A 13,561-nucleotide genomic window follows, 5' to 3' on the forward strand; every position below is an offset into this window, starting at 1 on the left:
ACAGTGGAAAAAGTAAGAAGTTCAGTGTAGTTATTGAGTTCCCAGAATGATGCCTTCAAGTTCTTAACTCCGACATATGAGTTGTGATTCATTGGGGATCATTAATGAAGGCTAATAGGATACAGATTAAATCATGCATTTAAAATGATAGACAGTTTTATACAACTTTTTTTTTAACGTATTAATTTGACAACGACAACCAATCCTTGAACCGCTTTGTGTGACGTAACCAGAGACTAAAGATGTCAATTATTTTCAATATCTCAAACTTTAGTATTATTTATTTTATGGTCATTTCTTTTATCCCCACTTTGAGTATTTAGTTTACATTGTGCTCACATGGTAGCCGACATACTTTTCATACTTAATTTACAAAGTATGTCTCTTATTAGTACTGTTTTACGAGTTAGCCATGTTAAGTCTTAAGAACAAGAGGAGGAGTTGACAAACTACCCAACAACCTCCACTCGCTGTCCAGAAAACAAGCCGTTGCAGGCAGAAGCAGATCCCGGAAGTAGATGCCGTTAGAAACGAGCTAACGTTAGCCAGCTTTTTGTTGACAGTTTGCTGGCTGTCAAACCACAGCTTGACCTCATTTAAAGAAACTGCAGTCAGCGAACGCTTCGTCCCAACTTGTACCAGCGACGTGTATTTAGCAGCTTGCTAGTGTTGTTTATTGACCGAAGTTTGGCTATAGTTTTCGTCACTTTTAAAACCACTTGTGGATCCAGAACATGGCATCGAGAGGAGGAGGAGGAGGGTTCACCCCGATGGGTCTGAGCCCCATGAATGTGGGGCATGCTGCGGGCATGAGGATGCAAGGTATGCCCCAACCTCCGGGGGGATACTCCCGGGGCATGAACAACGCTCCCCAGTACCCACAGGTGAGTTTTCTCTTTCCTTGTATTATTACTTTTTTAAAAAGAGGGAAACTTGGTAACTTACTGAGCTTAAGTTTAAGTGTAATGAAAGTTCATTTCACTATGGTTTTTGTAAAGTTTATGTTACCATGCCTGATTTGATTGTACACACTCCTACATTTGGATTACAAAACAATTATTTATCTTCTGACAGTCATCACACAGATTAAATATAATAACCCTAAATGTCTTTATCCTTAAATATCAAGGTGTGGACCTATGGTGTGAACTCGCACTACTTCCGCATTGTAAAAATCAATGTAATAACTTACTGCCACCAACAAACTGAGTGTTGCATATTTAAAATGTTTTATAGTGATTGATTATTTTCTACTCTAAAGTATTTTAATGTTTTTAAATAATTAGCATTACAGTTTTTGTGCATTTGTTAAAGAGAGAATCACGTGGCTGCCCTCAGCCTCCTGACAGTTAGCGTGAAACAAAAGTAATTTTATCATCTCCATCTGTCAGAGCTGAGCGTGCATATGGTGGTATACCAGTTTTCCCGCCATCTGCATGTGGTATTTAGTTAATACGCATTATTACAATTGTGTCATATGGCTTAAGATCTATGGTTCAGATATGTGTTTGTCTGTTAAGGGAGTGTCCAAACCATCCAAACACAGTAAGCAGCCGCGTTGAGATAGAGCATTCTCATCCATTGTTGGTTATTCATTCAATGTGGTTTATGTCAGAGTAGAACTGAATCATAACACAATATGTTATTATCCAATAACTATTGGAACATCAATTGAAAAGCCATAAAGCAAGTATACATACATTACATAATAGTTCAAATTAAACATTAAAAACATAGGTTTTTGTAGGATTTACTAACATTGCTTTTATCTAATGTATCCCATCAAGCTTCGTTCATTTACACAGGATTTTCTTCTTTTAGATTTTGTATCTACTTATTCATTAGTACTAAACGTTGTTGAACGCATGTTCTGTGTACCATAGTGGAAATACACATTTGTATACTACATCTGGCTAGAAAATAGTTTCTGCTTTAATGGTGAAATCAAAAGTAGCATCCTATTGAAAGCATACACATATTCTTTATAAACCAGTACTGCAGGTAGAAAATATAATTGAATTATCTGCACAAATGCTTTTTTTTTTATCGCCACACTTGTATTTAAAAGCAAATTAGTGAGTAAGAGAATATTCTGGAGAAAGAATATAAAAAAATTCTTATGAACCACAAATAATAATTTCAGCTTTCCCTTTTATCTTCAGCGCCCAGGGATGCCATCTAACCGAGTCGGGGGCCCAATGGGATCAATGGGGGGTCAGCTGCCTGGCCCTTCTTACGGCAGTGGGAACATGTCCATGCGGCAAGGCATGGGGCCTCCAGGCATGGACACTTCCAGAAAACGCTTTCTTCATATGCATCAACAACAGCAACAACAGCAGCAGCAGCAGCAGCAGCAGCAGCAACAAGAGGCGCTGGGAAGCCTGAGACGAGGGTAAACTGCGGAGAAGTGAGAGTGTTTGTGTGAGAGCGGGAGAATAATAATGCCAAGGATGATTGATCAAGACATCCATGGACCAAATCAGGGACTGGTTCAGCCTGGGACTTAAAACTGGTGTGACTCATCGTTGTACAAAATCAATACATTCGATTTGACGTGAAAAAGCCACAAATCCTCATATTGGAGAAGCAATATCCTACATTTCTACGTATGAAACCACTTAAATGATCCTTTATTAACATTGTTCCCAATCAATGAATCACCTCAACAATTATTTAATGAAAATTGCACACCACATTTCCTGCAGAATGTATTTCTTTGAGGTTCTTAAATGTGATGTTGCAGTAGAATGAAACATTATTACAGCCAGTGGGAAAAGTTATTAAATTTAGAGTTCATGATGAATCAAAAAGTCTTATAATTACATACTTTACACAATAGAAGCCATGTGGTCATAAAGATTCAGCCGCTGATGTTTCCTGTCATGGCTCATTAACAAAATAACAACACCACTATTCATTCAGGATGTGTTTTTCTCTGCTTGTGAAGTTACTGTGCTGCTACCACAGCTCAGATAGCACAGACACGAGGGGAGAGCATCTCATGACTGGCCTTTGCTTTTAGAGCAGCAGACACAAGTCGGTATGTTTGACTTGAAACTGCTCCGTGGTGCCACGCTGACAAACGTTGCGATCCGTGATGTGAGGCGGCATTTACATCCACAATGAATCCCTTGTCTGTAAAGCTTGACCTCATAACCAAACTTTCAGTGTACGGGGCTTGACGTTCCAGAAGAAACAATCTAAATTCTCATCAAAGCGTCTGGGAATTACATCCTAATGAAGGGAGCTGTGTCATTTAATTAAAGATAACAACAGTGCTTTTATGAAGTCAGTAGCGATGATGAGGAGTCAGAGCCCTGGGTGAGGGGGAGTCGATGAAGAGAGGAGCCTTTTGTTATTGCACGATGAAGCTTTCACAAATAACTGATAATCCAATGAAGTCAATGAGGTCTTTCTGTTCATCTTGTGTATGTCAGTGTGTTTTTAGTTCCTTGTAAATTGGTTAATGAAGGTCATACTTTAAAAAGATCAAATGCTAAATGATGATCCAGAATTGGCTACAGAGTACAGTATGTCCTTGTTTGACTGAGTAACATGTTTAGCCCTCAGGATGTTCTACTGTTTCAAGAAAGCATCATGGTCAATTCATTTATGCACATAATAGTACTCTGGAAATCATCTTAATAACGTCTCTCGTTATGTTTAATAACTTGATGAATAATTATGATTTTACTATAGTCGTTAAATTAACAATCCATTTGAAAGTTCTGCTTGGGACAAATCCCGTTTTTTTTCCCTTTCATATTTTTTATTTATTTGTTATATTTCTTCTTCTTCTACTTGTTTTTCTTCTTATGAATATTATTATTATTATGAATATTATAATTGTTAATGATGATTTGATGCTGAATCTCAAGGGGGTTATTCCTAATTAACCCCAAACCTCTTATTTATTTCAATTTCTTTGTGACCTTTAGGCCAAAGAGAAGAAAGATGGCCGACAAGGTTCTCCCACAGAGGGTAAGAAAGTTTAGACCCCCACTGAAACAAATGTAACTGGATTCAGTTTATTCATAGTCGGCTGAATTCCCTTAATATTAACGCCCTGCTGTCGGCTCTTCAGATCAGAGACCTGGTCCCAGAGTCCCAGGCCTACATGGATCTCTTGGCCTTTGAGAGGAAACTGGACCAGACCATCGCTCGAAAGCGCATGGAGATCCAGGAAGCCATCAAGAAGCCCATCATGGTACCTCATCACGAGACTGCATTCTTAGCTTTTAACAAAATGAAGGATATATTTTATAGAATTTTGAGGCCTTACGAAGTGCTGGCTATTCACAAATGTAGCTTTAAAAAGAAAGAATGCTCGACTACATGTATCCTTTCCTGTGAATCCCTCTTCTCAGGAAAGTAGGCAATCTGAATCTGGTGTAGAAATATAACGGAGAGGGAAAGAATAAATACAACAAAGGACCGTTGGAAAAAATGTGGCCTAAGAATCGAATAACAAACCAAAGTTTCATGAATATCTATCTTAAAAAGTATAACCTTAAACTGTCTTGATTAACTCATCTATGACTTCCTGTTTTGTCTAGGATCTTTCTTGTTTAAAAAAATCTATATCCATAAGAATCCATCATGGTTCATTTATGTTTGAACAACCGTTTTTACTGGAGTTTCTGATTCATCTGCTTGTTCATCTCTATGACACAGCAAAAACGCAAGCTCAGGATCTACATTTCCAACACGTACACCCCCAGCAAGCCGGAGGGCGAGGAGGCAGAGAAGGTGTCCTCCTGGGAACTGAGAGTGGAGGGAAAACTTCTGGAGGAAGTACGTGAGAAACTCCCTTCACTTGAACCTCCTCGCTCTGTTTCGCCATCGTCCCACTGTGTTCTGACTCCTAAGTATTTCAGTCTGTGCTAATCTGTTTCTGAAAAGTCTCCCAGCTCTGGTTGGCCTGTGTCCTTGGCTCAGACCACGCAACCAGATGTGTGTTTACAGCTCTCCCCGCTCCACCCCACGACACACACACACACACACACACACACACACACACACACACACACACACACACACACACACACACACACACACACACACACACACAGAATCATGTTCCCCTTTTGAAGCAAGGAATTGAAACCACTGGCCGTTGCATACCATGAGCTGACATGCCTCCCCTCCCTCCATCAATTCCAGCACATTGTGTCATCTGGGGCCACATGAAGGAGGCTTGTTTTTTCAGTTAATTTCTCTCCGCTGGCTCATTTGGCTTAGGCATGCGTAGGAGTAGAACATGGAGTAACAGAAAAGGGATGCGAGGGAAGGAATTGTGCAAATAGCACTTTGGAGAGGCCTGGGGAAAAACAGCTTTTTATGGTTGTCTGCAGCTTTGTGCTTCAACACCCCCAATGTGGTCAGAGCTAAACAATGCAGCTGCACACAGCACAATATAAGATAGATAACAATCCTGCTGCCCTGTCTTTTCACACGCTTTCCTTTGTGCACTTTTTGTTTTCTAGCCTGGCAAGCAGAAGAGGAAGTTCTCATCTTTCTTCAAAAGCCTGGTGATTGAGCTGGATAAGGAGCTCTATGGACCCGACAACCACCTAGTAGAGGTATGGCATCATTTAACAGGCATTTGCTGCAACAATCTCATAAACTCCAGGGGACACAAACCCCAACTTCTCCTGAGACTATTATTGGTTCACTAGCCCCAACGCTTTCTTCTTTAGCCTGGTCACAAAGTTGAGTTCAGCTGGAATTATCAACTTTTAGATTAAGTCCCTTTTATAAGAGTTATTGAATCTGGAAACATTAAATCCCAACATATTTATGTTTTGTTCGAAGTATTATGGTAACTAAATAAAGTTTAAGCGTTAATCAAAGAACATCTGTTTTTTCAGTGGCACAGAATGCCCACCACTCAGGAGACGGATGGTTTCCAGGTCAAAAGGCCCGGTGATGTGAATGTGAAATGCACCCTGCTGCTCATGCTCGACCACCAGGTATCACCTATTTTCTCAATTAAAACAGGTTTGAATGGTATGGCTTGTGTCCTATTTTCAAACCGCCTATTTCTCTGCTACTTTTCAAATGTTCAGCCCCCTCAGTACAAACTGGACCCCCGGTTGGCTCGTCTGCTCGGTGTTCACACACAGACGCGAGCCAGCATCATGCAGGCCCTTTGGCTCTACATCAAGAACAACAAGCTGCAGGACTGTCATGAGAAGGAGTTCATCAACTGCAACCGCTACTTCAGACAGGTAATGGAAACATGTGGAGGCTTTGCCAAGCAGCACAAAGCTACATCAACTTTTCCAAGTGTTGCTCTGATATTCTTTCACATTGGTTGTGTAATGTATTGATAAATGTGCTGAACTCAGCAGATGTTTTTTTTTCATACAGAGAATTACCATAATTCATACCAGATTTAGAATTTGTGTCTTGGTTTGTTACCTGATGCCATGATGTATTCATTTAAACAATACATTTATGCATACAGTTACCTTATTTTTACCCAAATGTAATTCTTAATAAGGTAAAATTCATAATTATTTTTAAAAACAGGTTCGCTTAAATCCCGCAAAGTACATACTACATTGTGCAACTAATAGCATGTATATGGATGCTTATGGGGAGAAAAAAAGGTCACAAAACGTTACTTTCAGCATATAAAGTTTGCTCTGTTTTCTAACCAAATGCTGTTCAGATCTTCGGCTGTCCTCGCATGAAGTTCTCTGAGATTCCCATGAAACTGGCAGGCCTGCTGCAGCACCCTGACCCCATCATCGTCAATCACATGATTAGGTAGGAGTGTGTGGATCAATGTCATCTTTCTGCATGTGCACTAATATTTTCAGGATCTCATTAATTATACACAATCTTCCAAAGACTTAAGAGAAGTTTCAGCTCATGCTTTTCAACCACCATATGACATGTTGTTAATTTTAACTTCACTCTTGACTTGCATCTCCTCTGCACAGTGTGGACCCCACCGATCAGAAGAAGACGGCGTGCTATGACATTGATGTGGAGGTGGATGACCCTCTGAAGGGCCAAATGAACAGTTTCCTGTCCTCTACAACAAACCAACAGGAAATTGCTGCGCTGGAAATTAAGGTAAGGCCTGTCAGTCAATCACAACTGGCCCTCATCTCCCTGGCTTTTCAGATCATTGGAGTAAAATTGTAATATATTTGCTTTACTTATACTGCACTGGTTTTGTATACTGCAGATTCACGAGACGATTGAGTACATCAACCAGCTGAAGACTGAGAGAGACTTCATGCTGAGCTTCAGCAACAAACCTCAGGACTTCATCCAAGACTGGCTCAAGTCTCAGTGCAGAGATCTGAAGGTGAACTTGGTCTCACAACGCTGATTACTGTATGTGTTAATAGGACGAGAGTCATTACACATAGCACTTCTCATTGCGTTGCAGTCATTTTTAGATTAGCTTTCTCAAATGAAGGGACTTTAATGCCTTGACTGCCTAAATTGGCAATTGTTGACCTTATTTGGGTATTTTAAATGAAACATTTATCTGTTTTCATAAAATGATAGTTCCTTATGTTCAATGTTTTCTTTTTTTGTCAGTTGATGACTGATGTGACAGGAAACCCAGAGGAGGAGAGGAGGACTGAGTTCTACGAGGGGCCCTGGGTACCAGAGGCTGTGGGCAGATACGTCTACTCCAAGGTAAAGAATTACACAGGCTTATGTAGTGCTTCACAGTGAACACCGGATGGTCTATTGTAAGTTATTATAGTTTCAACATGCACTAAGACATTTCTTTTTTTGTTTCAGGTGCAGCAGAGAAGACAAGACTTGGAGCAGGTGTTGGGAATCCGTCTCGCCTAAAGACATATTACAGTATACAATATATACTTGACTTAATCGAAATTGGAATTTGCTGGGAAATAAGTAGGCTACTGTTGCAGCTTAGATGTTAACAAAGCCATCCTCACTGACATGGTATATGGGAAACATATAGGATTGTAGTTTTAAATCAAGTATATTGGGCCAAAGTGATTAACATTTCCTTAATTCTATGATTACTTTATATTTTGTGTCGTTTTGAGCCTGTTCAAATAATCTTGCCTTGTTTTGCTAAATGTTTTGTTTATGGTACATTATGCTTGAAACAGTGTTGGCATTGGTGCTGTGTAGGTGTTTTAGAAAGGGTGTCTGTTTACCATTTAGAAGCCATAACCTTGAGTGAGGAACAATGCAAAATAATCCATACTGAACTGTTTTGCACCAGAGATATATGTACATATTTCAAAGATGTATTTAGAAAACATTGATAGTTTCTCTTCAAAAATACGTAGTTTTTTTTACGATGTTTCATGACGTGGATAGTAACTTTTTTTGCCAACAATAATAATAATAATTTGAAAAGCTGTTTTTTCTTTTATATCGATGCATATGTAATTTGAAATGAAACGTGTATTTGCTTTGTAAAAAAAGCATGATTTGGAGGACAGCTCTACATGGGAAAATGTGAGCTCATTTGAGTCCTCTCTGTCCAGCTGTAATTAATCAGCTCTTTTTGTACTTTTTGGATGTTTACATGCTGTTCTTGTTTATTATTGGGGTTGTTGGGGTTATTGTTTTAATGCCAGGAAATTGAACTGTTGCCTTCTCTTTGGATTGAAGTGTTTCTTCTGTCAGATCCAAAAGGTTAGCTGATATTAATAAAATAGGAATGCAGTTATAGTGTGCCAACTAAACAATGCATCAGACTTGTGTGTATAGTTTCTAGTTTCTGGAGGTAACTTCTAATTGAAATGCCATTTTGTTGCCAATTTAGGTATGAGGGTTTCTTTAAACATTCCATGTTGACAGTATCGCTGTGCCATCATTTTGTGAAGAACACACTTAAATATGTGACATTTTGTGTAGAAATATTTGTTTGTAATGCCTCTTTTGTAAAATGTTTGCATGTTTTCTATCAATCAAAAACCTTTATTCTTTTATACATTTTTCACATTTTTCACAATAAATGTTCCTACCAAAGTTTTGTGTTACAATGTAAATGCCCATGGCGTTATTCTAAATATTATTAATGGTATCGTCTTATATTCATATCTTTTACTGCATTCTCAACTGTGTGATAAAAGCTAGGCTCAGGCCATGAGTGTGCATGTCAGGGCTGGTCTCAGGTGTCTCTGAAGAAGTCTCAACAGGTCTGGCTGGTTTTACCTGTATGTTAGCGCCTAAATGGATTTCCCACTCCTCAAATAACGGCCAACCCAAAAACATCCTGCACTCTTTGCAGATCTGCGTCTCAGCTTGCAAAGCAAATAACTGACTAAAGGTTTGCATAGAATTACATTTATCAATAAATGGGGAGTCATTTAAGCTTTGAACTAAAAAACTATGACAAAAATAAGATAATGTTGTTAGGGCAATCGCTGAAAGTGATAAAAGCAGATCAAAGGAAATACGCTTTAATAAAATAAATAATAAAGAAAGCGTATTTAAGGCTATGTATAACAGACACACACACACACACACACACACACACACACACACACACACACACACACACACACACACACACACACACACACACACACACACACACACACACACACACACACACATTACGGCGTTTATGGCGGGGGAAAGGCTGTAGGTGGCGATGTGCGGAGTTATTTAAAAATGCACGAAGAAGGAGTATCCCGGAAATACCTCTCTCCTCCAGCGGAAACTGAAAATTCCAAGATGGAGGTGGACGGACCTGATCATGTAGGTGTATTTTTTCTTCCGTTTTGTTTGATTTATTGGTAATAAATGACTAAAGGAACGTTATAATTATGCTTTGAGTCGAATAGTTTAACCTTCATCGGCTGTAAGAAGTACCGGCTGTGCGACTCAGCTGTAAATAGTGACATATCACTTCTTTGAGAACAATAAATGTGTGTAGTATTCTGCCGGTTTGCTGTCTCATTGTAGCTAACTGTGCTAACGTGCTAGCATGGGCTCACTGTCTGTTGACGTATAGCTATCTTAAGATAATCTGAATGACTTGCAGTTAGGGTCTTCTTTGTTGTAAACTATCAAATAAACAACCGACGTTACATTCAATTTAGGTTAAATACGTGTTTGAGCATCACAAAGCGCTGGCTAAGCTACCTCATCTAAACACTATGCCGAGTCGAGTTGGCTAACGTTAGCTGCTAGCATAACTTGTTGTTAGAAGAATTATAATTGGGATGAAACCCTCTTTAATGGTCAAGCGGCGGAGCACAGAGTGACATTTGTTCTCTGCATTTAACCCATCCTAGTACCAGGAGTCTAGTACTAGGAGCAGGGAACTAGTCTAGAACTAGTCAGCACAATAAACTAACTAGATCATTACATAGAGGCAGATAACAGATACTTATAGCTAACATTATGGATTTATTTATTTCACGAACTATAACGAAAGGTAGCTTTCTTTAATTTTGTATAATTGAGTAAACACTTTGACAACTAATCGAGACGGATTGAAATCGCTCAAAGATGTTTATTACATTTTCCTGGTTAATTACAATTAACAATAGAGTATGACATATTGGGTATAGCTTATAAATGTAAACAATTGTAAATCGGATATATGTAAAGTTTCTGCTGTTCTTAGACAATATTTCAAGTGACTTTTTGCTGACATAACGATCAACAGATAAATACGTTTGATATTTGTTTGACAGATGGAGATGGGGGACAGCAAAGGTGGCTCAGGGCTCCGACAGTACTACTTGTCCAAGATAGAAGAGTTACAGGTAAGAAATCCTGATCTCGGCAAATGTTTAGTCGTTAATGTGACAGAACTTCAATTTCTAAACGCTGCTTTCTTCTTAAGTTGACAGTAAATGACAAGAGCCAGAATCTCAGACGTCTGCAGGCACAGAGAAATGAGCTCAATGCCAAAGGTGAACAGTTCTTTACCACTGTGTGTTTGACATATCATTTCATTTTATCACATAAAGTCATGTTAACTTCAACATTGGTGACCTTTTATTATTTTGTATCTCCCAGTGCGTCTCCTTCGTGAGGAGCTGCAGTTACTACAGGAGCAGGGCTCCTACGTAGGGGAGGTGGTGAGGGTCATGGACAAAAAGAAAGTGCTGGTCAAGGTAGGCTGTGTTATTGTGCTTTGTACCACACCGTCATTTTGAGTACTAGTTGACAGCTTAAATTAAAATGTCTCCTTTATTTTCAGGTACACCCAGAAGGAAAGTTTGTCGTTGATGTGGACAAGAACATTGACATCAATGATGTAAGTTTTGAATTCACAATCCCGTCAATGGTTGGCATTTGAACCCATTCTGTTTTGCAAAACAAACATTATGGCCTTTCACTTGTTCTGTTGATAGCATAAAACTAAATAGTAAATAATTCAAGTCATATTTGCTCACCTGTAAGTTTATGAAAACATAGGATGTCATGTCAGGAACATAAAACCTGCAGTATCCAATAACACCTCTGTCCCTCCTACATCAGGTGACTCCTAATTGCCGTGTGGCTCTGCGCAACGACAGCTACACCCTGCACAAGATCCTGCCCAACAAGGTGGACCCGCTGGTGTCCCTCATGATGGTGGAGAAGGTGCCGGACTCCACCTATGAAATGATTGGTGGCCTGGATAAGCAGATCAAAGAGATCAAGGAAGTGATTGAGCTGCCTGTCAAGCACCCAGAGCTGTTTGAGGCTCTGGGCATTGCACAGCCTAAGGTGAGCGACTTATTCAATGTTTCTGTACGGATTCTTAAAGGGGACGTTTCTCTTTAATGATTGTTCAGATGCAGTCATATGTTATGTTCCTCTGGCAGTATAAAGATGGTTCTGTTTGCTTTGAATGTGTGCAGGGAGTGCTGCTGTACGGCCCCCCCGGTACAGGGAAGACCCTGCTGGCCCGAGCTGTGGCCCACCACACTGACTGCACCTTCATCAGGGTGTCTGGCTCCGAGTTGGTCCAGAAGTTCATTGGAGAGGGTAAGCTTCCTTTTCAATTATTTTATTAACAGACCATTTTAAGGCTCAAAGACCTCCCTGTTTATTTGATTGTAAACTATTTGATTGTATAACCGTTATTTCTCCCTCTCTTGTGCCAGGTGCCCGTATGGTGCGTGAACTCTTCGTCATGGCCAGAGAACATGCTCCCTCCATCATCTTCATGGACGAGATCGACTCCATCGGCTCGTCTCGTCTGGAGGGCGGCTCGGGGGGAGACAGTGAGGTTCAGAGGACCATGCTGGAGCTCCTCAACCAGCTGGACGGTTTCGAGGCCACCAAAAACATCAAGGTAACACACACAACTATTTTTGTTTTTTTATTGCATGAATGTGAGCAGTTATGATCTTTATTATGAATATGTAAATGTGGCTTTACAGTGTGCATAGCTTAGCCCTTCACTAAACCTTTTATTGAACTTTAACTAAATTACCATTTAAGGGTATATACAAATAATGATTTAGTACATTATCATTGTTAGAGCAGATATAAGGATTTCTATGTACTGTTTTTATGTAACTTTTTTACAAATAAATCCATTAACACTTAGAATACCTTATATCTGCTTAAACCTACATTAAAGTTGATATACTGATTTTATTAAAGTCTTTCACACATTGTATTTTCCCAAATACTTATTTCACTCTCTCTCTCTCTCAGGTCATCATGGCCACCAACCGTATCGACATCCTGGACTCGGCTCTGCTCAGGCCCGGCAGGATCGACAGGAAGATTGAGTTCCCCCCTCCAAATGAGGAGGTAGGCACTTTCACAACACAGTGAATACACACATGTTGACCTGCTGTGGGTTTGAACATCTCTTTATTGTGCATCATTAGGCCCGTCTGGACATCCTGAAGATCCACTCCAGGAAGATGAACCTGACACGTGGCATTAATCTGAGGAAGATCGCAGAGCTGATGCCTGGAGCCTCTGGTGCCGAGGTTAAGGTGAGAGGAAACCCACTACATGCTAGCAGCTGGTCCGTTCATTAATACCTTTTTTTGTATTGAATGTTCTTGTCTTTATTTTCTAGGGTGTGTGCACAGAGGCAGGGATGTACGCTCTGAGAGAGAGGAGAGTTCACGTCAACCAGGAGGACTTTGAGATGGCTGTGGCAAAGGTTTGTGTCTTTCCTGCTTTCATACACTTTACCAACTTGAAATTTCACCAAAACTAATAATTCCTGGTAACACGCAGCCAGATAATGTTTTTTACTGATGTTATTCTTGATTGAGCTTGCCAACATGTCATGTATGTCACAAAAGCTGTTAATATCCAAGTCTATTATGTTACAAGGAGGCTTTTCTTTTGGACATGCTGGAAAAACCTTAATCACATGAACTGTACCAAAACTATGGCATACTTGGAATAGTATACTTGTATAATTATTGTTTCTACTACTAAGTCTGTCCCGTTTCCCCCCTCCAGGTGATGCAGAAAGACAGCGAGAAGAACATGTCCATCAAGAAGCTGTGGAAGTAAAAGGCCTTGTGTATTCATGCGCACAATGCAAACACATATGTATATTTTCCTTTTGTTTATGCTTTGGTTTATAATTGTCATTCTAGAGTAAATGGTTTCCCCAAATAAC

At 39.7% G+C, this 13,561-nt stretch overlaps 2 protein-coding genes across 2 annotated transcripts; both read left to right on the forward strand.

Annotated features, from left to right (window-relative positions):
- The first annotated feature begins 450 nt into the window (after window positions 1–450).
- On the forward strand, window positions 451–8,985 carry smarcd2 (SWI/SNF related BAF chromatin remodeling complex subunit D2). Its single transcript, XM_079656875.1, has 13 exons — window positions 451–884; window positions 2,163–2,392; window positions 3,939–3,981; window positions 4,085–4,207; window positions 4,675–4,794; window positions 5,487–5,582; window positions 5,871–5,972; window positions 6,069–6,230; window positions 6,677–6,774; window positions 6,951–7,086; window positions 7,202–7,324; window positions 7,564–7,665; window positions 7,774–8,985. Exons 1-13 carry the CDS (start codon window positions 735–737, stop codon window positions 7,825–7,827), a joined length of 1,539 nt encoding a protein of 512 aa, XP_079513001.1. The 5' UTR covers window positions 451–734; the 3' UTR covers window positions 7,828–8,985.
- A 649-nt stretch (window positions 8,986–9,634) lies between these two features.
- Window positions 9,635–13,560, forward strand: psmc5 (proteasome 26S subunit, ATPase 5). The gene is made up of 12 exons (XM_079657158.1): window positions 9,635–9,720; window positions 10,665–10,736; window positions 10,817–10,886; window positions 10,993–11,090; window positions 11,177–11,233; window positions 11,458–11,688; window positions 11,823–11,949; window positions 12,069–12,259; window positions 12,628–12,726; window positions 12,807–12,917; window positions 13,004–13,090; window positions 13,399–13,560. The coding sequence occupies exons 1-12, from the start codon at window positions 9,697–9,699 to the stop codon at window positions 13,450–13,452; spliced, it is 1,221 nt and encodes a 406-aa protein (XP_079513284.1). The 5' UTR covers window positions 9,635–9,696; the 3' UTR covers window positions 13,453–13,560.
- The last annotated feature ends 1 nt before the right edge of the window (window position 13,561 follows it).

Source organism: Notothenia rossii (genome assembly GCF_949606895.1).
Source record: "Notothenia rossii genome assembly, chromosome: 11".
NCBI lineage: Eukaryota > Metazoa > Chordata > Actinopteri > Perciformes > Nototheniidae > Notothenia > Notothenia rossii.

Bases quoted from the DNA above. Each gene is read 5' to 3' on its own strand.
- smarcd2 (XM_079656875.1), top strand. From the start codon at position 735: ATGGCATCGAGAGGAGGAGGAGGAGGGTTCACCCCGATGGGTCTGAGC. The intron at 6,231-6,676 runs GTAATGGAAACA...AATGCTGTTCAG, and splicing joins GCAACCGCTACTTCAGACAG to ATCTTCGGCTGTCCTCGCAT. The intron at 7,325-7,563 runs GTGAACTTGGTC...TTTTTTTGTCAG, and splicing joins CTCAGTGCAGAGATCTGAAG to TTGATGACTGATGTGACAGG.
- psmc5 (XM_079657158.1), top strand. From the start codon at position 9,697: ATGGAGGTGGACGGACCTGATCAT. The intron at 9,721-10,664 runs GTAGGTGTATTT...TTTGTTTGACAG, and splicing joins AGGTGGACGGACCTGATCAT to ATGGAGATGGGGGACAGCAA. The intron at 12,727-12,806 runs GTAGGCACTTTC...GTGCATCATTAG, and splicing joins TCCCCCCTCCAAATGAGGAG to GCCCGTCTGGACATCCTGAA.